This window comes from Bombus flavifrons, chromosome 1 (assembly GCF_040668555.2).
Source record: "Bombus flavifrons isolate JBK064 chromosome 1, iyBomFlav1_principal, whole genome shotgun sequence".
NCBI lineage: Eukaryota > Metazoa > Arthropoda > Insecta > Hymenoptera > Apidae > Bombus > Bombus flavifrons.
Window position 1 is genome coordinate 11,221,336 of NC_138442.1, and position 27,368 is coordinate 11,248,703.

General features: G+C 34.6%; 2 protein-coding genes, 1 long non-coding RNA gene and 8 other non-coding genes across 23 annotated transcripts; 1 reads left to right on the top strand and 10 right to left on the bottom strand.

The window, feature by feature from the left end:
• Window positions 1–412: 412 nt before the first annotated feature.
• Window positions 413–3,139, bottom strand: LOC138184287 (uncharacterized). 8 transcript variants are annotated; one of them, XR_011174301.1, is made up of 3 exons: window positions 3,053–3,139; window positions 1,556–1,733; window positions 413–1,484 (listed from the first exon to the last, which is right to left on the bottom strand). It is a non-coding gene; the product is annotated as an uncharacterized LOC138184287 (long non-coding RNA). The 8 variants fall into 8 exon arrangements; XR_011174310.1 differs by lacking the exon at window positions 3,053–3,139 and adding an exon at window positions 2,791–2,992; XR_011174309.1 differs by lacking the exon at window positions 3,053–3,139 and adding an exon at window positions 2,581–2,773.
• A 5-nt stretch (window positions 3,140–3,144) lies between these two features.
• fry (microtubule binding protein furry) lies at window positions 3,145–27,114 on the top strand. 4 transcript variants are annotated; one of them, XM_069122017.1, is made up of 45 exons: window positions 3,145–3,257; window positions 3,818–3,904; window positions 4,047–4,088; window positions 4,422–4,595; window positions 4,667–4,851; window positions 4,907–5,106; window positions 5,167–5,376; window positions 5,449–5,656; window positions 5,741–5,878; window positions 5,957–6,191; window positions 6,268–6,671; window positions 6,756–7,467; window positions 7,540–7,710; window positions 7,792–7,981; window positions 8,062–8,238; window positions 9,037–9,183; window positions 9,488–9,658; window positions 9,719–9,868; window positions 9,945–10,114; window positions 10,185–10,456; window positions 10,535–10,689; window positions 10,843–11,006; window positions 14,265–14,474; window positions 15,939–16,075; window positions 19,456–19,560; window positions 19,621–19,755; window positions 19,827–20,095; window positions 20,185–20,311; window positions 20,394–20,584; window positions 20,724–21,361; window positions 21,441–21,606; window positions 21,674–21,983; window positions 22,068–22,371; window positions 22,440–22,948; window positions 23,027–23,335; window positions 23,440–23,608; window positions 24,014–24,186; window positions 24,256–24,330; window positions 24,954–25,127; window positions 25,220–25,357; window positions 25,432–25,613; window positions 25,677–25,869; window positions 25,943–26,200; window positions 26,263–26,764; window positions 26,900–27,114. In XM_069122017.1, exons 2-45 carry the CDS (start codon window positions 3,862–3,864, stop codon window positions 27,061–27,063), a joined length of 9,756 nt encoding a protein of 3,251 aa, XP_068978118.1. In that variant the 5' UTR covers window positions 3,145–3,257; window positions 3,818–3,861; the 3' UTR covers window positions 27,064–27,114. The 4 variants fall into 4 exon arrangements, with proteins under 4 accessions (XP_068978118.1, XP_068978137.1, XP_068978127.1 ...); XM_069122036.1 differs by having other exon boundaries at window positions 25,432–25,601; XM_069122026.1 differs by having other exon boundaries at window positions 4,425–4,595.
• LOC138184251 (growth hormone secretagogue receptor type 1) lies at window positions 10,929–13,608 on the bottom strand. Of its 3 annotated transcripts, none has more exons than XM_069122076.1 (4): window positions 11,638–13,608; window positions 11,348–11,549; window positions 11,157–11,245; window positions 10,929–11,039 (listed from the first exon to the last, which is right to left on the bottom strand). In XM_069122076.1, the coding sequence occupies exons 1-4, from the start codon at window positions 12,463–12,465 to the stop codon at window positions 11,013–11,015; spliced, it is 1,146 nt and encodes a 381-aa protein (XP_068978177.1). In that variant the 5' UTR covers window positions 12,466–13,608; the 3' UTR covers window positions 10,929–11,012. The 3 variants fall into 3 exon arrangements, with proteins under 3 accessions (XP_068978177.1, XP_068978159.1, XP_068978168.1); XM_069122058.1 differs by having other exon boundaries at window positions 11,348–11,555; window positions 11,638–13,094; XM_069122067.1 differs by having other exon boundaries at window positions 10,946–11,036; window positions 11,348–11,555; window positions 11,638–13,248.
• TRNAA-AGC (transfer RNA alanine (anticodon AGC)) lies at window positions 17,026–17,098 on the bottom strand. The gene has a single exon. It is a non-coding gene; the product is annotated as a tRNA-Ala (tRNA).
• TRNAA-AGC (transfer RNA alanine (anticodon AGC)) lies at window positions 17,177–17,249 on the bottom strand. Its single transcript has one exon. It is a non-coding gene; the product is annotated as a tRNA-Ala (tRNA).
• On the bottom strand, window positions 17,329–17,401 carry TRNAA-AGC (transfer RNA alanine (anticodon AGC)). Its single transcript has one exon. It is a non-coding gene; the product is annotated as a tRNA-Ala (tRNA).
• Window positions 18,456–18,528, bottom strand: TRNAA-AGC (transfer RNA alanine (anticodon AGC)). The gene has a single exon. It is a non-coding gene; the product is annotated as a tRNA-Ala (tRNA).
• TRNAA-UGC (transfer RNA alanine (anticodon UGC)) lies at window positions 18,607–18,679 on the bottom strand. Its single transcript has one exon. It is a non-coding gene; the product is annotated as a tRNA-Ala (tRNA).
• On the bottom strand, window positions 18,758–18,830 carry TRNAA-UGC (transfer RNA alanine (anticodon UGC)). The gene has a single exon. It is a non-coding gene; the product is annotated as a tRNA-Ala (tRNA).
• Window positions 18,909–18,981, bottom strand: TRNAA-AGC (transfer RNA alanine (anticodon AGC)). Its single transcript has one exon. It is a non-coding gene; the product is annotated as a tRNA-Ala (tRNA).
• TRNAA-UGC (transfer RNA alanine (anticodon UGC)) lies at window positions 19,220–19,292 on the bottom strand. The gene has a single exon. It is a non-coding gene; the product is annotated as a tRNA-Ala (tRNA).
• Window positions 27,115–27,368: the final 254 nt, after the last annotated feature.

Here is a 27,368-nt window from a genome sequence, read left to right on the forward strand (position 1 = left end):
TTCAACGAGGAATAACTAATAACAATTTATCTTTACCTTAACTTTAATGTAATCCACTCCTTGATTATCATTTTTATGTAATCACAACATTGCTTAGTTTTAACATAAACATTCTTATAACTATAATATTATTTACAACAATCGTTAATGATAAAAATTGTTGGAGCGATCTATAAAATCGAAGAAAATTACATTGAAGAGAAAAAGAAGAAAACATTGTGTCAAGGATAATGATCGATCGAGTTTTGTATTATACAATTTGATGTGACCCTATTCGATTTGAGGCAGGTATTACAGTACAATTCCGTCATACCGATCGATCGTTATCTCTACACTTTGGTAATGGTCATGTATATAATATGAATACGTAGATCAAGGTATATCCTCATCGATAAGAACATTTATTATCAACATTTTCTATATTTTCATTTTTTAATACAAGCAGAAAATTTTGATAAATACAATTGCGATAAGGTACATGTCTTTAGGGTGGTTTGGAGTTTGCGCTGTTTAAGATACAAGAACGAGATACAAGGTCAATCTCTCATGAAGAAGGAGGTCAACAGGGCGCGACTTGCGTAACCCTGGCGTACGGCCAGTATGTTACGAAGCACAACGCCAGGGTTCAATGGAGTAACTTCAAGTAAAGTGTATTTATACACCTTGAAGACACGCACATACGTAGTGGACCTTGTAGAGAATAGACTAATGCTAAAAATGTCCTTTGTCTACATCATGTAAATTCCGCTGCGCGTGCAAGTATTCGTAGTGAGAATTAATCATATCAACTGATATCAGCCGAGCATAAACTTATGGATACTGATACATAAATACTAGTACAATAATTTTAATCGTAACACTGGTAATCGACTGTATCTTTTAAATGTTCTTGCACTTCCGTATAAATTTCTGTTTTCTATATGTCTATTTAAACATTTAAAGAAATTGTAACTTGTATATAATAATTATCCATTGTGTTTCCAATTGGATGAATAATTGAATGGTAACAAAAAGTGACTGAGGATACTATAAATACATAATATGTAATTGTAATTCATATAATTATAGAGAATTAAGTAAGAAACTATGTAGTATTAGAGGTAACATTTTTGTGATAGGACACTTAAAAAATTTCAAGATATATCATCATCTATTTTTATACCAAAATATTTGTCTATATTTATGCCTAATTCTATCGTACCACTACTAACTTATCTTCATCGATTTACACAGACATTTCAGTTATAACGGGAAATTCCACATTAACTGAGTTCAGTGATAATATTCGATATACTGTTGTGATTATCTACACACAAACACATGTAAGCAGAATGACTCTTGTGGCTCATATTATGCATTATAATCAGTAATTTGACGACTGTGTAGATATATATATATATAAATAAAAATTCAAAATTTTTGTCAATGCATCAATATATTATCCATCACAGAGTACTTCCTAACTTGCAGACGATGTTACGTGACTATTATCAAATTGACATATAATACTAAAAAGAAATTAGAATGAATAGAAGAAAACCCATTAGATACATACGTATATGCGTCATTCAGTTGCATACATAGAAAGTTAACGATTGCGAGCTCTAACACATTACTATATCGAACTTGCGACGTGGAACTTAAGTGTGTGGATTGGATTAAATAACGACCTTGATGGCGTATGCGGCTGTCTGCACATAGTGTAATAACTGAAGTCATGATGGTCAATGCACCTGAAAGCAGCTCGAAGTGGTTTTATTATTTGATAGAGATCTACAGGATTTAAGGTTTTGTAGCGCGACAATACATATCCCACAAAAGTAAAACACCCAGAGAATCGAAAGCCATATTCTTCGCGCATGCCTAAGATTCTTTCTCTATCGGAAACGGAAGAACTTTCTTGACTGTCTGTATTTTCTACACGCGCACACTAACAAACAATTCAGAAATCGGCAGAACGACAACTTCACATTATAATAAACACAGCATTTTAGACGTCGAAATTACCAATGTTACACATTTCACATTACTTTTATTCAAAAAACGGTGAGGTCAGAGCTGAATATTTCTTTACAAAAGGTTTTTTATGGCCATTTTATAAAATATATTAGTTCTGTAACAACTTTGAGAGAACGGTTTTTCCGTAATTAATCAAAATGTCACTTTTGCAGAGGCTTACTATAGAGATTTTATGTTAAAACTTTCAACTTTAATAATGAATGTCTTTATTTCGGTAAGGCTAGGTTCCCTAAATACTGAGTCATGTATAGATAATATACTAAATTACGTATTGTCAACATTTGAGAGCAATTAAAATTAAAAAAATTAATTTACATTACAAATACCTTAAACGTATATAAGATGATGTAAATAATTTATACGAACAATAATATATTATGTGAATATAAAAATACATAAATTCTGATTAAGGGTAATGCTCAAGACATTTATCGTTTTTGCCTTTCGAATAGGACGTCTATTATTAATTATGTAAAAATAAATATGATTGATATTTCTAATTGCACAATGTACCGATTATACATGTACGATGTACAAAATAAAATTTTGATGTTTCTCTACTCGATCCAAATAAGGCGAGCTAAGCGAATAGTACGACATTTATTTGTCACTGCAGAACTAATAAAATTTTATATTTCTTTAATTCACCATAGAAGTACGAAAAGTTTCTAAAGAAACTTTTCTCAAGTGATTCATTTGTTAGAATTAATAGCATATTCAAAGTGCTTCATTGCAGTGTCAGGGTCATTTTACGCACAGGAAGCTACTAACAATTTACTTTATGGTTTCTGTGGCATTTCATAGTATCCGCAGTTGGTACAGTAGAATAAATCCTATCTAATCCAAACTAAGATCAAACCAAGAGTAATAATAAATAAGTTATTTTACTATATTTTGTAACGTAAAATACAATAAGGTTATCCATGATATACAATTAGAGTATATACCCAAACTTTAAAATTTAGATTATGTAATTAATCTATACTCCGTCTCTAATATATTTAAAAATATTGAAAAACACGAGTAAACATACATTACACAAATTTTATACAGTTCCCAATGAACTTTTTTTTAATTAATAATTAGATCTAACACCCTCTAGTGGAGTATTGCAAAGTATGTTAAATGCAGGAACGTGTGGAATATGAAACTGTGAAGTGACGAATACATACGAATCAAGCCGGACATTTATGAAACGTCAGACTTACAATTAAATTACGATTTTACGGCATTTTGCGGTAAATAACATGTTTCTTCTTCACGATTTTCAATTATGTAGTGGTTGTCTAATAATAATGATAGTGTAAACTTTTGTGCGAAATTTTTGTATTGTTTCATAAATTTATAATGATGTCACTTTCTGTCTCAGGTTATGGCTTCCTGCAATCTCTCAGACTTTTATTACGCTTTAAATAAACAATTTTTATTTTTCACATATCTCGTAGTATTATTTTGTGCAAGTAAAAGAATTAAAATATTTGAATTCCATAATATATTTATGACAATATGTGAAAATAAAAATATGATTGTCTTATTTTTTAATTCCGACTTGTATAAACATTGTTGTTAGAAAGTTCATATATATTAGCGTCGCCAAGTTAATATATGAATGAATGAAGTAAACAAAGATATATATATATATGTACATACACACATGTGTGTGTGTGGTGTGTGTATATATATATATATATGTGTGTGTATGTTTATATATCTCATTCTGCTCCTATATTTTTTATTTTTGGAAAAAGTAAATATTAAAAGAAATATCTTACATAACGTAATTTTTTTATTGTTTTAGAACGAAAATGCTATGTATTTACAGTATGACATTAGTATGTATTAATGTTGCCTGAAAGCAAGGCATTCATAGACAATATGACAGAAGGTTAGTAAATATGGTATTTATAGCCTATAATTGTTTTTTAAATTGAATATATATATATATATATATTTTATATTTTAATATGTATCTATCTGATTTATATATTTATCAAGATTATAACAAAATGAATTAATTCATATTTTAGGAGGTGAAACTCAACCAACTCCTGGAAATGAGGCACAACCTGGTATGCTGTGATCTTCTTCATTGATTCTTCATATACATTAAATTTTTCAAATTTTAGTGCACTGAAAATGTAGCTATCAAGCTTAATATAATTAAGTTAGTGTTCATTGTGGGCATCTGTTACGTTACAGAATGGGGCTTCATCTATTAGTCTCTACCATCATACAGAATTAATAGTGTTAGAACTGAGAATATTTTTGTAGTAGTAGTTTCTAGACATGATCATACAAAATATTTGTGTTTAAAACCATATATTTTTATACTTCTATTAAATAAATTATAGAATTAGTTAATATATAAATTTTCCAATGACTAAACCTGTCATTTTTATCAGAAGCCTCTGAAGCCAGGGCCATACATGGCGAAGGATTACATGAAGCAGCAGCAGAATCATCTCAAAGTGTACCTGAACCCAATCAAGATTTACTTACTGTTCATGGAGCAACGCAAGGAGAAAGTAGCGATGCTGTTAGCATTCACACTGCCAGTACTTCAGTTTCTGGCAATGGTTAGCACACAACTCATATAACATTGGCTAAAGAAATATAAATAAATATTGAAGTTTATTGGTTTTCTTAGAGTCAAGTTCCAGTAGAGTGAGTGCAATAACTGTCGTGTTACCTTGGGGTGCTCAGAAGGAAACAGTGAAATCACAACAAATAGGAGATATGGATTTAAGACCTGGAGAGTTTGTGATGCGTACTTTGTTTGCAGAGTTCACCACTCAAGCAGAAAAAAAAATGGAAGCAGTGATGACAGAACATGTAAGTAATTTTATTATTTAGACAAGGTCTGTTTTTGACAACAAATATATTACAGGAAAAGCCACTTTCAAAAGTTTTACAAAGAGGAGAAGATCCACAATTTGACCAATTGTTATCTGCATTTGGTTCAGTTGCAGAACATTGTTTACCTTCTATTTTACGAGCACTTTTTAATTGGTATGAACGTCAGTTAGTTGATCAAGGTAGTGATCAAAGAAAACCTGCTCCTGGAAAAGAAGATCAGAAAGGAAAAAGGTAAAAACATGTTTTAAATATCAAAATTATGAAAATTGTAAAATAAATGTTCTATTTCAGCATTATGTATACAATAGTATCAGGAAGTGTAGAGACAGTTGAAAGAAGTGAAGCAGATTTACTTCAGGAACGAAGAGATCTTGCCGTAGAATTTATATTTTGTTTAATGTTAATAGAGGTTTTACGTCAATTACCATTTCACCCTGGTCATGAAGATTTAGTAACATACATAGAAAATATAGCTTTCAAACATTTCAAATACAGAGAAGGGTAAGGGTGTAATACAATACAAATTTTATAAAATATCAGACAGTTTTATAAAAGGTTACGATTGTGTTACAGAATACAAAATGAGCCAAATGCAGCAAACATTCATATCATTGCTGATCTTTATGCAGAAGTAATAGGAGTTCTTGCGCAGTCTCGATTTATGTCAGTTAGGAAACGTTTTATGGTCGAATTGAAAGAATTACGTGCTAAGGAACCAGGACCTCACACTACACAGAGTATTATTTCGTTACTAATGGGAATGAAATTTTTTAGAGTAAAAGTAATTAAAAAGCAAAAGTTGTTTCCAAATATTTTTATTGTATAAGTTTCTGTATATATTCTGCATATATGTATAAAATTGTAGATGGTACCAATAGAAGAATTTGAGGCCTCATTTCAGTTTATGCAAGAGTGTGCACAATATTTTTTGGAAGTAAAAGATAAAGATGTCAAACATGCTTTGGCTGGACTTTTCGTAGAGATACTTGTTCCTGTTGCAGCTGTAAGCTTATAACATTACATCACTAATATCTATATTAAAATTTTAACATGTATAAGTGATATTAATTTTATATTTCAGGCTGTCAAAAATGAAGTTAATGTACCTTGTCTAAAGAATTTTGTAGAAATGTTATATTCTACAACATTAGATATGTGTACAAAGTCAAAACATAGATTGGCCCTTTTTCCTCTTGTAACTTGTTTGTTATGTGTCAGTCAGAAAACATTTTTTTTGCAAAATTGGCATTATTTTCTAGCAATGTGTCTATCGCATTTGAAGAATCGAGATCCTAAGATGTGTCGTGTTGCTTTAGGTGTGTAAATAATTTCTTATATAAGCAGATTTTATATTATAATAAAATAGTCTGAACATTTCTGTTTATTTTTCAGAGGCGTTATATCGTTTACTTTGGGTATACATGATACGTATTAAATGCGAGAGTAATTCAGCTACTCAAAGTAGATTACAAAGTATAGTAAATTCTTTGTTCCCGAAAGGTTCAAAAGCGGTAGTACCACGTGATACCCCACTGAATATTTTTGTAAAAATCATTCAATTCATTGCACAGGAAAGATTGGATTTTGCAATGCGAGAAATAGTATTTGATTTGTTATCCGTGGGTAGACCAGTGAAGATAATTTTAACTCCTGAACGTATGAGTATTGGACTTCGAGCTTTTTTGGTTGTAGCTGATAGTTTACAACAAAAAGAAGGAGAACCACCTATGCCGCGTACGATGGGAGTATTACCAAGCGGTAATACTATGCGAGTTAAAAAAACATTTCTCAATAAGGTAAGTATGGCAAATGGATTGTGTATATAATTTAAATAATTAACTGCATATTTCTAACAAAGATTTTAATTTTATAAAATTTAGATGTTAACAGAAGATACAGCAAGAAGTATAGGAATGTCTTCGTATTTTCCACACGTTCGACGAGTATTTGTTGATATACTACGTGCTTTAGATGTTCATTATGGCAGACCTCTTATGATGACAAGCACTCAAAATATGAATAAGGAACCAGATGAAATGATTACCGGAGAACGGAAACCTAGGATAGATCTTTTCCGAACTTGCGTTGCTGCAGTTCCTCGATTAATACCTGATGGAATGACTGGTGCTGAATTAGTTGATTTGTTATCCCGTTTAACTGTCCACATGGATGAAGAACTTCGTGGATTAGCATATCAAAGTCTACAAACCTTAGTATTAGATTTTTCCGACTGGAGGCAGGATGTTGTTCTTGGATTTACACAATTTCTTGCTAGAGATGTCCAAGACACTTTTCCGCAACTTGTTGATAACGGTTTGAGAATGCTTTTGCAACTTCTAACGAGTTGGAAAAATGCACTAACAAGTCCTAGCATAAGATCTAAGGAGCAATCAGTGGATAATGCAAGAACTAATACTCGCGTAGATAGTAACATTAAGAAAAGTGAATCGGGACAAAAGATAGAACCTGTTTCTAGCGTTTTTCATCTAGTGGAAGGATTTGCGTTAGTTATGCTTTGCAATTGTCGCCTTTATCCTAGAAGAATAGCAGTTCATATATTACGTGAAGTTAAACATTTATTGAAAACATTAGGTAAGCTCAATTACATCGGGGCATTTTAACATAAAGAAGTCAAACATTGAACAAGCATTTATTTCATTTTAGGAGGCTTAGAAGATGATCAACCTGTGATCGATGTAATAGACGCTTGTTGTCCAACAGTTTTGGAGAAATGCTATCATATGTTACCTCCTGCTGAAAAAGCAGCAGCTGCTTCTACTTCTAACGTTGATCTTCAGTGGATAGCTGAAAGAAGTAGTTGTGTATGGACAGCAGGTGATGATGACAGTGACATAATCATCTTAATTATATTAGCCAAGCATATAATCTCCCTTAATATATAATGTAAAATTACAGGTCTTCATGATGATACTAGTACAAAAAGCTCTTCTTCTTTAAATTTGAATGGAGCAGATCCATGGGGAAGTTGTTTGTTTGCATTTTTAGAGAAAGATAGAGTGCTAACATTGTGTCCCACTGCTGTAGCACATTCGTGGCCTATCGTTTTTACCCGGATAAATTCACTGTTCTCAGTAATCGATCCCACGTAAGACCATACTAAAGTTTGTAAAAAGTTATATGTTTATAATTGTACAAAGGTAAAAGTCTTTATTTTTAATTTTTTAGACCTGTAAATGACAATAGAGCTTCTCTATTAAGAAGTTCAACCGCAGTTCGGAAACCTGTGAATGAGAGAGATATGTACATGCATGTGTGGAAAAATTATCTAACTTTTGGATACAGAGTTGTTCCTCCAGTACCAAGCCCTGTTGTACGGTGTGCTAGTCCAGATCTCAGCCTAAGGTAAGTTCGTGCTTAAATATCTCTATAGGAACATTAGTCTCATAACGTACCATTTTATGTTATTATTTAAAATACATTGAAGACATTATATTAAAACATAAAAGGTCAATAAACATTAGTCGTGTAGTCGTCATATAGTCCTAAACTCACATTATTTGCACAAATTAGTGCCAAATTCAAAATCATAAATGATGCAGTTTATAGCTCAATTATTAGAGCTTTAGGCGTATATAAAACAATGATTATCAGGTGAAATTAAATTTATTTGGTATTAATTGGTGTGGGGTCATGTCTGCTTATGTCTGTTGTATACCTCGGAAATATTTGATATATCGATGTTTATTTCTCATAAACCATTACAATAATAATTAAAGTGTAGAACTCTGTGAGTCATATGATTCTTTATTATAACATGCATATCCTGTTGTGACACGCACGTGGCATCTATATTCCTAACGTCTGATACATTGCAAGATTGTCTACTCTCACATGAACTATGCACATTATCACCTCTAGGACTCCATTATCGTATTAGTAACAATAAGGTGTTTTATATAAAATAGAAGAGCACCAATTTCTACCAAGGCGCGCTTTGCACTCGGGAGCGGGTTTCAATATTGCACATCTTTTTCTTGAGCGCATATCTCTTCGCTTCAGTTTCCTGTAACATTCTTTACCTCGCATGCCATTCGTCACTGTCTCGCACATGTACATCTGGACCTTAGAGTAGTAGTCTCTGAGCAGTAAATAATGTTTGATACAAGGAGCATTGGTGGTACACTGTATTGCATACTCTAGTGGTCAGCATACGGTGGAGTTTGGTGTGTTGTGCATGAGTAAGGAGTTGAGTCAGAGCCTGGAGAATCTCGGTGGGGCACAGACCCTGCCGGGTCGCTTCTCCGTTCCGTCCATTTCCGGCATCTACACCAGGCATAAGCGGACCAGGTGAGCCTAATTAACCATAGCGAACGACGATGCTTCGAAGTCACCCGGGATTAAACGGTCGTTGGTAATTTGCACAATCTTTTTATGAGACTATTTTCTTTATTTGCAAGTTTTTTAGCTCTCTGATCAAACTGCTGTTGCTAACACGAATATATATTTTTATTTACTCTTTCTATCTAGCCTTACGACCGTTCCCGATCGCTTTAATCGGAAGTTAAACTTGTCAGTCGCGCACGATTTACATGTTTGTAACAGTTCAACTTTAAAAGACTTTAATATATGAAAAATTTGAATATTCTCATAGTTCATCGCCGGATAGTCTATCTGCTGAACGAGGTGATAACAAATCACCTGGTACAAATGCAAGTCCTGCAGCTTTATATAAGTTAACGGTACCTTTATTGAGATGTGAAGTAGTGGATGTTAGAGATGCTGCTGTGCAAGCAATCGGAAAAGTAAATGCCGATGCGTTAAAGTAAGTAAATATATAAATTGTTCAGCATGAAGTATCCTTATTGATGATCATTATTTTCAGGGATTTAATGGAAGAATTAGTTCTTTACATCCGTGAGGCGGTTGATCGTAAACAAGAAAATATGAGACGTAGAAGACGAAGAGATGCATTGAGATTGCAACTAGTGAGAGTATTGGAATTGATTGCTGAATATGGAACGTTCGGTATTTGGTTAGTAATCGATCTCTTTAACATAGTTAATCATCACTATCTCATTCCCTTTATTAAATTTCGTATATTTTTATAGCCCTGCAGTATTAGATCGAGAAACACAATCGCTTCATCCCACGTTTGTCGAGTACATCGATGGCGCCCGTTTATACTTAGAAAACGAAACTGATAAAGAAGCTCCTGCAGTTCGTGATATTAAGTTGCATTTCTGTAATTTCATCAGAAAAATGATCAAGAGCTTTTCATGTAAGTATCTTATTCATAGAAACACATTTACAGTAAACATTTGTAGTAATTCATATTTCTTGTACTTTAGTGGAGACATGTCATACATTATTGAAAAGAGACTTGAGACGGAACTTGTTTATGCTATTCGCTAGTTGGTCAGGTCCTTATGGACGACCGCTTGCTAGTACATCTTCACTTCAGGAAGAAGAAAAGTGTTGTACAGAATTACAACTTTCAGCGTTGCAAGCTATGAGCGGTCTATTATGTTGTGGGTCGTGTTTCAATCCACAATCACTTTCTGAAGAAGGAGCAATACTTTATCAATGGCTAGATTTACTACTGGCAAGCAAGGATGAAAAAGTAAATTTCAGAATATTCACGATTTTTACGTTTGATAAGTTGTCTTGAGAGATTTTACATGTTGAAAAAATATTTTAGATCTATGCGCTTGCTCGAGAAACAGTAGTTTTATTGTTGGAATGTAACCCCGATATTGGAACACTTCTCGATTGGGTAGTCGATCGATGTTACACTGGTGCTCCACAAGTAGCTGACGGTTGTTTCCTTGCCTTAGCAACAATTTTTAGTGCAAGGTTAGTGACATATTTATACATTCAAATATTTAGATATCTTAAATTATGAAAAATTTATTTTTAGACATGATATCAAATTATTAGACAGTACAAAAAGATTTGGTCATTTCTTTAGTACATAAATATGACACAAAGTATATTTAATGTTTATAGAGAGTATCCTTGTGATCATTATACAAGCATCATTAATGTTACCCTAATGAGTACGGGTTGTCCTCGTGCCCCTGTTCACGATGCAGCACTCCAACTCCTTCAATTGTTGGATCAAAGATTTTTCGGGAACGTAGGTCCACTTCCCGCTACGGAACCGGAGACCAGTAAGTTTATAATTGTTCGTTCATTTCAGCCTTCTAACGAAAAGTTAACATTACATTTATATTTGAAATTTTACGTAAAAATATGTTCAAGAACGTTAAAAATATCAACTTATATCACTTCTTAGATTATTATAAAGTGCTTTACTCTACATTTAATTCGTGAAATTCTTCCCATGGTTCCGTAAATACAATCGCATGTTGACGTGTTGCTCCCGCAGTAGACCGTACAAAATTTGAACCTGAGAATAAATATGATTTTCATAAATCAATGAATGAATTAATATTGTGTATAAAAACAATGGCTATCAACGTTTATTTTATGTTATCGATTTCGTATGTACCATTTTGTTTTCCTTGATTCGACACTTGAGTCATAGTCACATTTCTTCTACGGAACCGTTTCAAAAACATGCAGCGTATCGCTCTTCGAAAATTTTGTCCTGTTGCGCAGAACAAGATAAAATTAATTCCAAAGTTGGTATTAAATAATAAATTACAAACTTGTTGCGCCAATTCCACTGATCTGGGTGCGTTGCTTTCCTCCTGAAACTATGTTTTTTACATCCAATATTGATGAAATTACGCTAATACATAGATGCTATTCGTTTCAATTCTTCTTGGTTGTACGTACATGTAAAAAAGCGTGAATTCTGAAAACATACGCAGGTAGATTGAAACAGAGGAAAACGCTAGAGACAACGAGCAACATTTTGGTGATCTTGGTCTGCGCCAAATTGTTCCGGAAACTTTGAGCGTATGGTTGTCTCTCTTTCACGATACGCGGTTCGTTGGTTAGAGATTTTCTAATTTTAATATGTCTATAAATAGCTCGTGCAATCAGCACGTTCAGGATAATGATCACCGTGAACGGTATAGCAAACGTTAATACCGTGTCAATCACGTTGTAAACAATAGCCCAAGATTCCAGTCCTTCCGCCAAATGGCACTCGGTTACGTTTCCTTTTTCATTAGACTCTAATCGCGGCGCTGAAAACCATAAAACCGGACTACACAGTATAAGTCCCAATATGGTCAATATAGCGACTGCCAATTTTGCTCTAGCCACTGTACACATTGACTGACGATACAGTGGATATTCCACGGCAATAAACCTCTCAATGGTGAATGCCACCACGAGCCAAATGCTCATGAAACTGCAAAGAGTCGTTAAGTAGATGAAAAATTGGCAGAAACCTGGCTTATTGAACAGACCAACCTCTACCATATTTAGCCAAACCACGAAAACGGATACCAGAAAACCGGTATCGCTTATGGCTAATGCACCGAGGTAAATGCTCGAGGAATACTGGCAGAGTTTCGTTCCAAAAAACACGATTACCGAAAGGCAATTCCCCAGTGAACCAAAGTAGACTAGAATCGGGGTGTAATATAATTGGACGCTACGTAATATGTTTTCCGTTACGTCGAGCTCCACGAGGTCTCTTTGCACGTGTACCATTTTCGCAAGATGATTTTAAACAAGGGAGAGTGATCGATCTTGATCGTATGCAGGATGCGTTCGCAATGACGCGTGACGCTCGAAAATATTTTTATGTTTTCGTTTTTCATCAATTGACACCCCACAGATGCGAATACATTTTCGTGTGATTTATATTTTCCACGTGCAGCATATTGGACTTGATATTTTTCTAATCGTCTTTTAGGAGAATATTTAGTAATACTATTTTAAATAAAGAAATAACGCGATAATAATTGTTTGGAAATTTCATTTGGAAGAAAATCACTGAATTTTCTAAAATTAATTTTTTATGGATCAGGATTGTAGCGCTGAATATTCTCTTATATTTTATCATTATCGTAGAATAGTGGTTCTCTTAATTGCTTCGTAGTACCAACATGTTTTTAATTCATCAAAGAGATTCAACGATTTTTTCAGTTGTTATGCTTTTCCAGTCTTTAATTTAAGTAGATGAATTCTTTCTTAGCTTTTTGATGCAATCTATTCGATTCCATATCGCGAATAGAAACGTACGGTATTTGTTTAACGTTCTACGAAAAACTGCATTGGAGTGTTGCCAAATTCTCTTGACGTCTTCAAAGGTTCACGAAGAAGTGCATGTCACTCGCGTAGGATTTGCTATAATTTCAAGTTAGAAAATTCAGCGCAAGTTTAAATTACCATTCATTAAACAAAATATTCAATTTTCAGCATTAAAACTTCTCACATAAGTTATGGTAAATAGAACTGAATGATACCGAAACGTTTCAATCGTTTGAACTAACATATTTTATTTTATTTTATTTTACCTTATTTTACAGCACAATTTTTGCTTTAATTAATTCAATGATTTTTCCACTATACTGCAGTGAAAAGTGCGCGCACAGTTTATTTGTTTATAATTTTAATAAGTTATATTCGTTGTTATTATGTTCAATTTCAAGAAAACTTATGAATAGGAACACTATCTTAAATGCTTCTTTTTATTTTTATAGCTTTTTTACACGTATTATTGGTACTAAAAATGTTTATCGATGACAGATGCTTTGAGGAATTGTTTATTTAAAAAAAGACTTTTCTGGATAACGAACGGGAAAGTTAAGTAGTATACATCGAGATGCCAGCTCGACTATTTCTGCATGGTGCATCGGCAACCGTTCCTGATAAAGTCCAATCCAGCTTCTGCGCACCAAACCGATATATGAACTCTTACATGTTACGTGGAACACTTTGCAAAAAGATAACATATTTATTATCAAATGCAAGTCATATGATATTAGATATTATATAATTTCTACCGACACTATCATTAAAAAATGTTACTCTATTTGCTAATTATAATACGTGTAGATTTACACTTATCTTCCTGCAATTATAATATAATTTAATATATAATATAACATAATATAATATAATAAATAATGTAATTATAATATAGTATTTGAATTTCTAAATTGTATTGATTCTCTAAGGAATACTTTTTTCTAAATATGATTGAAAAGCTAGCGTTTTTCTTTCACGTCCTTTAATTAATCAGTTTTAATATTCAAAAAGATTCCACATTGTTTTGAAATATGTGGTTTTAAAGATTGTGGAATATATTTCATATGTATCTTTTATTCTCATAAAGTTTAAAATTGGCTCCTCTTATTGGTTTCATTAAAAGCATCTCTTAGTTTTATTCGCTTCCTTAACGCAATAAAACTGTATTGAACATTAATTATACGCTTCCCCATCAATTTCAGAGTTATTTTGACGCGAAGCACTGTCCTTAATAATTCCATCGGTACTTGCTTTAGGTCAGGATGACCCTGTTGGCGGCTCATCAACTACAGCTACTTCTGCACCAGGACAACAAAGTAATCTCATCGGCGGAATGTCCTCGAACGGTACAATTAGGGGTGGCACTCTTGATGTACTTCTATCGACTACATATTGTCGCAATCAAATGTATCTTTCTCGTCAACTTGCTCAACTTCATCCGGAGCTGACGATGCCAATGTTCAGCGGTAAGTTTCTCTTTCATTGTAACAAAAATGATTTTGCAGCTTTACTTTAACAAAAAATTCAGATGTTTTTTAATAATCATTTCAGAAGAAAATATTGACTATGGATATACAGTTTAAAAAGAACCATCATGCTATTTATATTCTTTTGGAATAATTTGTTATTTCAATTAGCGGTTTAATCAGTTGCCAGACTAAGTCTTTTAATATTCATTTTCAATTGTTATTGTAAGATATGAGAAAGAGAAACGAGATTACTATATCTTTATCCATCATAATTTGTATCATTTATATCCTACATTATAGTTATGTTGATTGCCCTGTGTAACAGATACTCGTATTTTATATAAACTTATTGATACAAATTGGATGATGCATCGATATGATATTATTTATAGCGTTTATTTTCGCAATTATTTCTCTTATTTTTCGTATCAGTGTGAATTTGTAAGTTTAATATTTTCTCATTATTTACGAAATAACGATTGGTACAAGATGATGATTGTTATTGATCATTGCAATATAATTTTTAGGATCTACATTTATCATAATAATAAACAAAATGCATTCGTTTCTGTTTCTCAGTGTTTATTGTGTACAACATTTTAGGCAGAAGTCCATTAGACAGCTCAAGCCTTCTACTAGCAGACAGCTAGAAATAATTCATCCATTTATAACTCAGCCTAATAGCTCTTTCTCTAGTTTACTTTGTATATTTGTACAGAAAATATACGTTGTCTTACTGGTTTTGATTAGTATTTCCAATGAACAATGATAAATGATATTATCAAAATGGATTCCGAACGATACTTTACACGTTCAAATGTAATCTCTTTTGTTTGTGTATGTGTGTCCGTGTTAATTGTAGATGCTGGCTGTAAAATGTTGTCGCTAATGGGGTACTGCTATTTTTCTTCCAATTTAGATGCGTAGAAGAAAAATCAGACCCCGGTCGCCGGGATTCGAGAACCCGGGTTCCGAACCGTTTGTAACCTAAGGCGCTAACCATTGCGCTGCCGTCGTCCGATCCTAGTTAGTGTCGAGTGGTGGTATTTGTTGTTGAGTGCCACCACATGTTTGATCACGTTTTCTGTGTATACATATATACTTAATAAAAAGTAAAAACAGAAATGCTTTCTTTCTGCACTTCACTTGGCAACATACTTATCAAATAATGCATTGAAGTAATTGTTAAGGATATTTATATTACGAATTTAGTACATGGTTCTTTCAACAGTGTACTTTAATTATGCGTTAATTAAACGTAATTATATGTTATTATACGTTAATTAAAAATGCAATAATCAATATTTCAATCCACTCGGTAAGAAAAGATGAGTAATTTTCACAAAAATAGTCTTGAAACAGACATAAATACCGTACTACGAATTAAATCAATCAATATCTTATTAAAAGAAGTGGTTAACAAATGTATAAGACTAATGTTGCATTATATATTATTTGCAGAAATTACACACAGGTTTCAAACAGCTAGAAGAGAAGTTCGGCAATTGTTACTGCAATATTTGTTGCCCTGGTTACACAACATGGAATTAGTGGACCCAAATGTCCCACCACCCTCCAATCCATTGAGTTATTATCAGGTAAAGTTTATAGATTATTTATTAAATAATCTTCCTATTATTTACCATTGACTTAAAATTAATCTTGTAGCAACTTAATCAAAGCTTTAAGTGGAATGGTAACAAAGCCGCGATGAATGTTATTGGTATGCATCTTATCATATATGGAAAAGAGTTTAATTTTTTAATTGTTAAAAAACATTTGGAGGCCCCGGGCATCAAAATCCCGGTACCTCTCGCATGCTAAGCAAGCGCTCTACCACCTGAACTACCTCCCCTTTAATCCGGTTTATTTCAAGTATCATTTTGGAACAGCAGTGTGATCCAATTTAGTGAAAGGATCAAAAACAAGATTTTGGAGGCGCCGAGCATCGATCCCGGTACCTCTCGCATGCTAAGCGAGTGCTTTACCATCTCAGCTACGCCCCTTTTGATTACCTTCCTTGAGAAATTAATTTTTATATAGAAAATAAGGGATTCCTTGACAAATTAGAATTCAGTAGTATAACATAGGAGATGTCAGACGTCAGCTACGGTACTCGGCTGACTGCCATTTGCTACTCCTATACCACTTACATGCTATTCAGATACTATTGGCGACTAGCTCAATTGGTTTGAAATTCTGTGCGCAATGCATTTTATGCAATTTATATTCAACAAAAATTGTTTATGAACAATTTAAATATCATTTGTATATAATTGCAATAAAATTCATAGGAAATTCGCGGTATTATACACGAAAGAAACATTCTTGATTTTATAGATGTTTAGAGAAAAAAAACGTTATTACACATATATTTAGAGAAGGCCATTTTGTGAACAGTTACGAATAGCCATAATGTTTACTATCGAAATTTAATACTAATGGGATATCTGATGGCAAAATATTCAGGATTTATAATTAAAAGATACTTCTGCAAATTTTCTACTTTACAAAGATAAAATTAAAACCTTTACAGTCAAAAAATTCTTGGAGGCGCCGGGCATCGATCCCGGTACCTCTCGCATGCTAAGCGAGCGCTCTACCATCTGAGCTACGCCCCCTTCGCTGTTGTTAATTTTCTGTATCAGTTTGCAGTATCAGAGTGCTCCAATTTCGATAAAAGGATCAAAAGTGAAGTCTGGAGGCGCCGGGTATCGATCCCGGTACCTCTCGCATGCTAAGCGAGCGCTCTACCATCTGAGCTACGCCCCCCTTTAGTCTGATGCCTTTAAATTGTCATTGTAGATTTATAATGTACTCCAGTTTTGGTGAAAGGAGCAAAAATGTATTTTGGAGGCGCCGGGTATCGATCCCGGTACCTCTCGCATGCTAAGCGAGCGCTCTACCATCTGAGCTACGCCCCCTTCGATGTTATTAATTTTCTCTATCAGTTTGCAGTATCAGAGTGCTCCAATTTCGATAAAAGGAGCAAAAATGAATTTTGGAGGCGCCGTGCATCGATCCCCGTACCTCTCGTATGCAAAGCGAGCGCTCTACCATCTGATTTTTTTTTTAATAACGTTTATTTACAACCAAGATACATATTAATACATTTGGGTATTCACAATAAACTATGAATTTGATAATATGTGTTAGGCAAAAGTACCGATACGCGACGGTACGACATAGCCATACTATATTATATGTCGGCGCTTTACATTTTTTGTGTTAAAATCTAATCTTTGGATTTAAGCCGCTGGGGAGCGGAGCTTTTATGTAATTTTGTTTGTCGTTGATTTTTCTGTCCTGAAAACTTGGTCGCAAAGCAGGACGCTTCGGTAGTCTACTTTTTGGGTGCTATATAACTTTGGGGAGAGGCGGGATGATAGGGGGGCGGGGGAGGGGGATGTCAAATAGGTTTATTTACAATATTTACAAATATTTACAGTTTACACCTGTGTTATACGGTGTCAGAGTTGAGTTCTGTCGGTTTAATGGTTTGCTCTCTTGTTTTATTATGGATTTGGAATCCACCAATATTTCTTTGTGTTTTTTCTGTGTTTGTCTTTAGTGTCTTTCAGAGGGAGGGCCATGTTGTATCTCCACCTAGTGTCTGCGGTTTGTCCGTTTAAGTTTTCTTCGTAGAGTATAGTTTTGGTCCCTATTATTCTTTTTATGTGATAAATTATTGGAATGTTATTTTGGTCTTGGACGTAGTTTTTTTCGTCTAGGTATAGGAAAGCTTCTGGGGGGATGTAACCTGTTGCTAGAGTGTTTTTGTAATATGCGTCATTTGGGAATAAGCAACTGAAGATTAAGCTATTTTCTTGTATCTTTGCCGCTTGCGCGAAGTGGTTTCTTATTAATTTTAAGATGCTCTACCATCTGAGCTACGCTCCCTTTAGTCTGATGCCTTTAAATTGTCATTGTAGATTTATAATGTACTCCAGTTTTGGTGAAAGGAGCAAAAATGTATTTTGGAGGCGCCGGGTATCGATCCCGGTACCTCTCGCATGCTAAGCGAGCGCTCTACCATCTGAGCTACGCCCCCTTCGATGTTATTAATTTTCTCTATCAGTTTGCAGTATCAGAGTGCTCCAATTTTGATAAAAGGAGCAAAAATGAATTTTGGAGGCGCCGGGCATCGATCCCGGTACCTCTCGCATGCAAAGCGAGCGCTCTACCATCTGAGCTACGCCCCCTTCGATGTTATTAATTTTCTCTATCAGTTTGCAGTATCAGAGTGCTCCAATTTCGATAAAAGGAGCAAAAATGAATTTTGGAGGCGCCGGGCATCGATCCCGGTACCTCTCGCATGCAAAGCGAGCGCTCTACCATCTGAGCTACGCCCCCTTTAGTCTGATACCTTTACATTGTCATTGTAGATTTATAATGTAGTCCAGTTTTGGTGAAAGGAGCAAAAATGTATTTTGGAGGCGCCGGGTATCGATCCCGGTACCTCTCGCATGCTAAGCGAGCGCTCTACCATCTGAGCTACGCCCCCTTCGATGTTATTAATTTTCTCTATCAGTTTGCAGTATCAGAGTGCTCCAATTTCGATAAAAGGAGCAAGAATGAATTTTGGAGGCGCCGGGCATCGATCCCAATACCTCTCGCATGCAAAGCGAGCTCTCCACCGTATGTGCTACGCCTCCCCCCTTTTTAGTTTAGTTTTTTTCCTTTATTATTTTGTAGTATTAGTGTGATCCAATTTTTATAAAATAAAAAAAAAATGAAATTCCTGGAGGCGCCGGGTATCGATCCCGGTACCTCTCGCATGCAAAGCGAGCGCTCTACCGTCTGAGCTACGCCCCCCTTTAGTTTTACTTTTTTTTTTTTATTAATACTCTTATTGACCAATATACTTTTTAAATGATTGATGAAGCTTTTTTTTGTTAATATACAATTGTTTGTTACATATTTATATTATTAATGCTAATTTAAAATAAATAAATATTAAAAATTTTCGTTTGTCTAGTACTATGCAACTGATATGTCTCGGGGTGGAGCACGCAGAGAGGGTTGGGGTAGCGCGGAAGCAACGGAAATGGTTTTGAACAATTTATTCTATATAACTGCAAAGGTATCGTATATTAAAGGAAATTACGGCTAACTGCATAACAACAGAAATTTTATTATGTAGTTTTCTGATGAGCATCCTAAAGAGACGGAGGAACTTTGGGCAACTCTATGTGGTTGTTGGCCTAACAATTTAAAAGTAATCATTCGTTACTTAATCATCGTCTCAGGGATGGCGCCACAGGAACTGCTTCCATACGTATGTCATTGTTTAATCAGAAAACTCATTACTTTTATCTAAGTCATTAAATCATTAATTCTATATTTTAGGCGAAGCGTGTTGTCTTGTATTTAGCAAGAGCCCGACCAGATCGCTTAGTTGACGAGATGATGACTGAATTGCAAACAGTCGAAACATTAAATTGTTTAATCGAAAGAACCGAAACTCCACCTTTCTATAGATTAACTAGTATGAGAAAAGCTTCATCTCACAGTGATGCTCCAGTTGCTGATCCTGGGAATCCTCCGCGTGATTTGGGCGTTGAAAAAGGTACCATTCATACTAAAAGGCACTCGGGCGAAGATCCTGTTAAAACCGGGTAAGTATTATATCAGGCATAATAATTCGTAATGTATTTTTATTAATTCACTTAATTCATATATTTAATTCATATATTCTATTCTATAGTTCCAAATCTGATACTGCGTTGCGGGCACTCGCTGGATTTCAAACCCCAAGAGCGGAAAAGGCACGGACTGCGAGCGGTCCGCCAGTTCTTCCGGATGATTTGTCCACTCCTACAACAGAAGCCGAAGTACATTAACTTCCTTATTGACTTTATACTTCAATTTACTTTGCAAACTGCCTTTTACTCGATATTTTGTGTTTGATTGTAGTTGACTACAGATGAATCTTGTTACGGCACACGGAACGGACCCGTGGGAGTAAACGGAAAAATTTCCTGCGGTGGAGAAAAGTTTGATATTCCACAACCACATCCTTTACCAATGCCTGAATATGGTGGATACTTTGCTCCTTTGACGGAATACCTACCAGATAGTTCGCAACCTATAAGTGGATTCCATAGGTAAGGATAGTTATATATAGTTCTATTTAATTTGTACACTAGGGTGACTTTTATATATAGATTCTTATTTTTAAAAATAAATAATCATCCTGTAGCATATTCAAAACATCCTCATTGCAATGACGATTATGAATTTCAGGTGCAACATTGCCGTTATGCTGCTGACTGACGTCGTTGTCGATGGCATACAGCTTGATTGGGCTATCCATGTTCCTTTAATGTTACATATAGTTTTCCTTGGCTTGGATCATTCAAGACCTCTCGTAAGGGATCACTGTCGTTGTCTTTTGTTAAATTTGTTGGTTGTCCTCGGGGATCATCGAGATCATCTCGGCGTAGCACGGGTACTATTGGCATCAAAAACTGAACAATTGGGCTTAGGTCTCTCTACTCCAGCTTTACCAATACTCGAACACAACTTCACTGAGGTTGATCCAGAATTTGACAGTTATCTGTACGGTCCACCTCCAGCACCACCTTCTACAACACCTCCTCCATCATCTTCACCACCTCCACCGTCATCTTCTCCTCCTCCTCCACCTCCGCCTCCACCGCCGCCGCCCCCACCGCCTCTTCCACCGGAATCGTCTATATTCAATTCAGCTCCTCCACCACCGCCACCTCCTCCTCCTCCACCACCTTTTCCATCTTCTAATAATGGAACACCTACTCATTCACCTATTCCTAACTCAACATCTACTCCTCCGTTATCAATGAATCACACAAATCAATCAGTTGTGGACAACTGTAAAGATTATTCGAATTCTCATGCATATGGTGAGGAGTTAACATTTACTGTGACTGTATGTATTGTTGATAATATAAAAGGGCTAATAAAACAATGTTGATTTTACAGAATCATCCGTGTGCAATAATTGGCCTTCAACTTCAAATTCATCGAATACGGTGCCACCTGTTATTGTTACACCAGAAGACGCAAATAACTGGGTTGGTCCACAACCGGGTCCGAACATGCCAATTCAAGATGTAATCAAATCTTTGATCAATTTCTTAGCATCTCGGTACGTTTATAAGTAGATATATTTTTGTAAATATTTTTACAAAATTTGAAAGCACGTTTTTCTATAGAATAAATCAACCATTGTGGAACTATGAAGATATGACTGCCAAAGTATGGTGGGTTCGCAGTGCTGAACAATTAACAGTATTATTGCGACATATATTGCGAGTCTTTAGAGACTCCTTACCCCACGCTCTGGTTAGTCAACGTTGGGCACAAACTGCATTACAATTAGGTCTATCCTGTTCGTCTAGACATTATGCTGGGAGATCTCTTCAAGTATTCAGAGCATTACGAGTTCCTATTACATCTCGAATGTTATCTGATATTTTATCTAGATTGGTAGAAACAGTTGCTGAACAAGGAGAAGATATGCAGGTACATGGTGTATCTATCTTTTTATAATATTTATATGAATATTTTTATAATGGCTACAATTCTGTTTCTTTAATTTATGTATAGGGCTATGTAACTGAATTGTTATTAACACTTGAAGCAGCTGTCGATTCGCTAGAATCCGACTTCCGACCTCTAGATTTTATGAAAGAAATATTTAAGTCTACTCCAAATCTAAATAATAAAGATCCAGCTTCGGGTGGTTTAATTGGTGGAAAACGAAGTCCAGGAGGAGGTAATGGATATCCAGCAGGTCCACATATGTTCTCTCACTTAAATCAAGGTGGTCATACAAGAAGTACCAGTTACTCAGTCAGTTACTGTATGAAAAAATCAAGTGGTGGTAACTCGGCAGCAAGTGAAATAAAAGGTATGTGACATTTGCATTAATAGCCATACATAAATTGTAATATATAATATGTCAAATATTTTTTATAGAATTAGATAGCAGATGCAATAAATATCCCAATTCTAATCTTTCACGCTCGAGATCGGCTCAATCTCTTAAATTATTGGGTGATTCAGCAACACAGGATGATAAAATGACTATTTTGGCACAGCTATTCTGGTTATCGGTGTCTTTACTCGAATCAGACTATGAGCATGAATTTCTTTTGGCATTGAGGCTGCTTAGCCGCGTACTTCATAGATTACCATTAGATCGACCAGATGCTAGAGATAAAGTTGAAAAATTACAACAGCAGCTAAGATGGAACTCATTTCCTGGTGTACATGCACTATTATTAAAAGGATGTACTAGTCCCAATACATATGAACCTGTTGTAACATTATTATCTCAGTTCACTCCATTATTGGATTTGCCAGTTGTTGATCCAACCCAAAGCCTCGCGTTTCCGATGAACGTTGTTTCGCTCCTTCCCTATATGCTTTTAAATTATGAAGACGCTAATGAATTATGTATTAGAAGCGCAGAAAATATTGCACAAGTAAGTATTATTATATGTTATAGTAACTTCGTATGTACTTTTATTTATAAGGAGGATACAATGTTTCTTCATTTATAGGTGAGCGCCGAGAAAGGAAAAAAATTAGAAAACTTAGGTACTGTTATGACGTTATATAGTCGACGTACTTTTAGTAAAGAAAGTTTTCAGTGGACTAAATGTGTTGTCAAATATTTATATGATACATACGCTCATCTCAGTTTCAATATGCTTGCTTTTCTGGTCGAAGTATTGGAGAAAGGTCCAGGAAGTGTTGCGTTACCTGTGCTTAGTATTATACATTGTATGTTACATTATGTTGATTTAGCTTCACAAGCAGCACAACCGATCAACACTGAACTTCTGAGAGTGATTTCAAAATATGTTGAGGTATGATTAAAATTCCATTTCAGACAAAGAAATGAAATAAGTCACAATACCTATATATAGCTCTCTCATAAGCAGGTGATTGATAATAATATATGTAATGTTAGGGTCCCCACTGGAAAGAAGCCCTTAAAATATTAAAACTGGTAGTAACAAGGTCATCAACATTAGTAGCACCACCTACATCAGTACATGGATCATCTTGGGAATCTTCAATATCATCTCCACATCCAAGTTTCACTGATACCGAGATATTCACCAAAAAAGAATTACCCGGTAAAACGCTACTCTTTAATATACGTTTTGCATGGATGTGAACGTAAAAAATTATTATGTTTTGTTTTTCCTCTTACAATGCGGAACACGCTCACTGCATGGATTGCTTATCTGACGATGCTCAGGTTGCGATAAAAATAATAATAATAGTAAATTGTAAATTATTTACGAAATATAGTTACTATTTTTTTAATCAAAATTAAATTTTATTACCACATAGCACGCTTCAAATAAATCTAAATTTCTGTGAACTTTTCAATCGATTTATTTTTTTCAAATACATATTTTTAGAAAAGGTAACATTTATTTGTTAAATTGTATTATTTAATATCATATTAATTATTCTTAATATTTGTTTGAGTTCTTTTTCATAAAGTTGAATTGTTATGTTTTATTCGTAAATAGGAAGGACTATGGATTTCACGTTCGATTTATCACAAACACCCGTAATTGGTAGACGGTGGTTAATACGTCAAGGAGTTGAAGAAAAATCACTTAGTTCTCCCCGATGTTCATTATCTCTTTCGCCAGCTGACAGTAATGCGGTTTCCGGTTGGAAAAGGCCATGGATGTCACAGGTTTGGCAAATAACATTAAATAACATAAAATTTACAAATTTGATATTTAATAAAATATATATATTCCAGGGTCGTGTTAGAGAATGTTTGGTAAATCTTCTAACAACATGCGGTCAACGAGTTGGACTACCAAAGAGCCCATCTGTAAGTTTATATAGGAGAAAAACTGTTTTCAAAAACTTGTCTGTGCTACATATATTTCATTCCAATAGCTTTCAACCAAATATCATATCTTTTAACTGATTCTGGTTGTGTACCCCTTTTTAGGATGAACACATTAGTTCAATGACATTATATAGCAAGGTAACAGGTTTCTTTAAATGCAGTCTGCACTCATTATCACGAGAGTAAAAAAGAATCTGTTTATTTTCATATGTGATGTCCTATCAGTTATATTCACGCTTTAACATGCTTCGTGCAAATACCTAACATGCACAAAATTTTGGAAACGGAAGAAAGTCTCTATTATCTGTAGGATTATCTATGTATAGTAGATTTCTGTGTAGCATGTTAATTGTATGAAAAATGGTGTATCAGGATACAATGTACGCGTGCATCATTGCAGTCTTTACGTTATCGCTATATCAGTTAAAATGAAACATATATAAAAGAGTTCATTAATGAACACGTAAATGCACAATAATCGCTAAAGTTCACAGCATTGTCACATAGTAAAGACAGAAATTAAGATGTGTCAGACAAAGTCCCTGTTCTCGTTTTTTTCATGATTCCTTCTATTATCTAAAGATTAAACATTTATAACACAGGTGATATTCAGTCAAAGTTCGGATCTAATGGAAAGACAATCATCTATGGCTTCTTCAACGGAAGAAGTTTCTGGTGCAAATAACGATTTAAGCGGAGGTTCAAGAAGAGACGACGAACAATTTGGCGTATTTAAAGACTTCGATTTTCTTGAATATGAAAGCGAAAGTGTTGAGGTGAGTGTTTCATTTAAACATGTTTATGCATGTATTGTTGATATAAATCAACTTGCTTTTAAAATAAAAAATATCTCATTTATGTATTACAGGGTGAAAGTACAGATAATTTCAATTGGGGAGTAAGACGCCGTCCTCTCAGCGAGGGAGAAGAAAGAGAACCAAGTTTAAGGCAATTTGAAGAAAGTTTAAGTGAAAAGACTCAATCATCTAGTAAACACACCAGTCGGGTAAATAAATAAAATTTTTTTTAATAATTTTAATAAATTGATAAGAATCAGAGTGTACAATATCAAAATTGTAGCGCGGTGTTGCGGAGGAGTCATCAGATGACGAAGCTGGTTCAGAATCACCATTAGATGAAGTACCTGGTGGATCTGGAGCAGGACAGGAAGTAAACAATATACCTGGAATGTTCCCACCATCCTCCCTATCTTTAATACCTAGTCGTACTCGACATGATTCTTCGACAAGGTCTGACACATCGTAAGTTTCTTATTAAACCAAGCCAAAAATCTGTTTTGATGTTCGTTCATATTTCATGTGCAGTGGCTCTAGTGCTGGAGATTTAGGAGATGTGACTCCTTGTAATGCATCACCAAATCTGTCAGCGTTAATGCCTTTTAGACAAGTTGTAAGAGATGACGCGGAAGAAATTTGGCGCCAACAAATTCAAAATCTAATCACGCAATCCCTTTATAATACCTTAGATTTCTTCCAATTATTGAGCAGAATTTTAAGGGTAATTATATTGTTTGTTAGAGTTATATGTATTTTAGTATTGATAAATTAATACCTTATATTATTATTATCAGGATGTAAGCAGTAAATCGGTCACTCTTACAAGAGAAGCTAGTGCCTTATTGTGTAACGGCAGTCCTGCCTCCACTCAATTAGGCTATCATTTATCTAGTCATGCGGAACTACTTAGTTCAAAAGCCGAACCACCTTTAATTTGGTTTTCGATCGCAATTTTCGCAAATCAAAGATTAAATGAATCATTGCGATTTGGAATGTTAGAAATTCAAGAGCATCTTGAGACATTCCTTGATAAGAAAGATCATGCTACCGAAGTAAATAATTGCTTATTAAATATATGCACATATGTAATTATTACTAATATATAATTTTTCAGTGCTTGGAAGCAGCCAAAGCAGCGGCAAAACTCCAAGCATTAGGTAGTGGTCATACAACAGAGGCAGGCCTTGAAGAAATGCTCTTAGACTTAGGCAGAGCACTCTATAAACTTCATCTTCAATTGTTATTATTAATCGAAGCTTCAAATAAGATGCTAGGTACTCTCATGAATGCTGCACGAAACGTACAAATTCCGCTTTTAGATATATCCGCAGAAATTGCGAATATGAAGATTGCTCTGAGTAGAGCACTTGAAGAGAGTACAGAGAGTGAAAGAGGGACACCAACTCCAACGCCTAGTCCTAGTCCTTTGCCCGGCACTGGTGCTGTGGAAGAAGTGGCTCGTGTCGCAGAACTACTTAGAAACGCGCGTTGGTGTCCTGCGCTTGAAGCTGTAAGGCTGCATAGAGCTCAATGGCCAGGAGATCCTTTTCATGATGATGATGACGTAACGACTGCTGTTAATATGTATTGCAAATATTTAGGACAAGATAGATCTGGTAATATACCGAATCATACACTAAATCATCCTAAAATAGATATTATATTTTGTGTAAAATAAAAATCGTTAGAATATTATGTATTTTATGTTAAAAATATTATACAATAAAAATTAATTATCACATTTTTTTCAGATATTTTTGTGGTTACACGAAAGGATGATGAAATGTCGGAAATATTTAGTAGATTGATGGAAAGCTTATTTCAAGTTTTAGCGGCTGTTACAGGTTTGGAAGCATCAACAAAGGCGGCACGGGCTCAGCATGATCATCCTAATAATACGAAAAATGACTGTTAATTTAACATAAATTTTAATGTATCATATATTATAGACAGTTATTTGTCTAAATTCAAGTCTTCGTATAGTTTAATTGTATCGTGCGTTTTATTCGTGTATCTTGTATACAATCATAGACGTATGTATGTATGTATATCGCGAAGTAATCATATAGACGTTAAAAAACACGCACGAGCGGAAGCACCAAATCGTCGATTTTGTCGTTTCTTTTTTTAACACGAACGTAATGACATATGTAAGTTCGGTGAAATAAATTTTTGGAAACTCAAAGAAAATATTCGTTTCTACAATTTTCACGTCCCGTA

Bases quoted from the DNA above. Each gene is read 5' to 3' on its own strand.
- fry (XM_069122017.1), top strand. From the start codon at position 3,862: ATGTTGCCTGAAAGCAAGGCATTCATAGACAATATGACAGAAG. The intron at 5,657-5,740 runs GTAATTAAAAAG...ATAAAATTGTAG, and splicing joins TGAAATTTTTTAGAGTAAAA to ATGGTACCAATAGAAGAATT. The intron at 20,096-20,184 runs GTAAGTATTATA...TCTATTCTATAG, and splicing joins GAAGATCCTGTTAAAACCGG to TTCCAAATCTGATACTGCGT.
- LOC138184251 (XM_069122058.1), bottom strand. From the start codon at position 12,465: ATGGTACACGTGCAAAGAGACCTCGTGGAGCTCGACGTAACGGAAAAC. The intron at 11,246-11,347 runs GTACATACGAAA...ATTTATTCTCAG, and splicing joins GAATCAAGGAAAACAAAATG to GTTCAAATTTTGTACGGTCT. The intron at 11,040-11,156 runs GTAGAGTAAAGC...ACTTTTCGTTAG, and splicing joins AAGAATTTCACGAATTAAAT to AAGGCTGAAATGAACGAACA.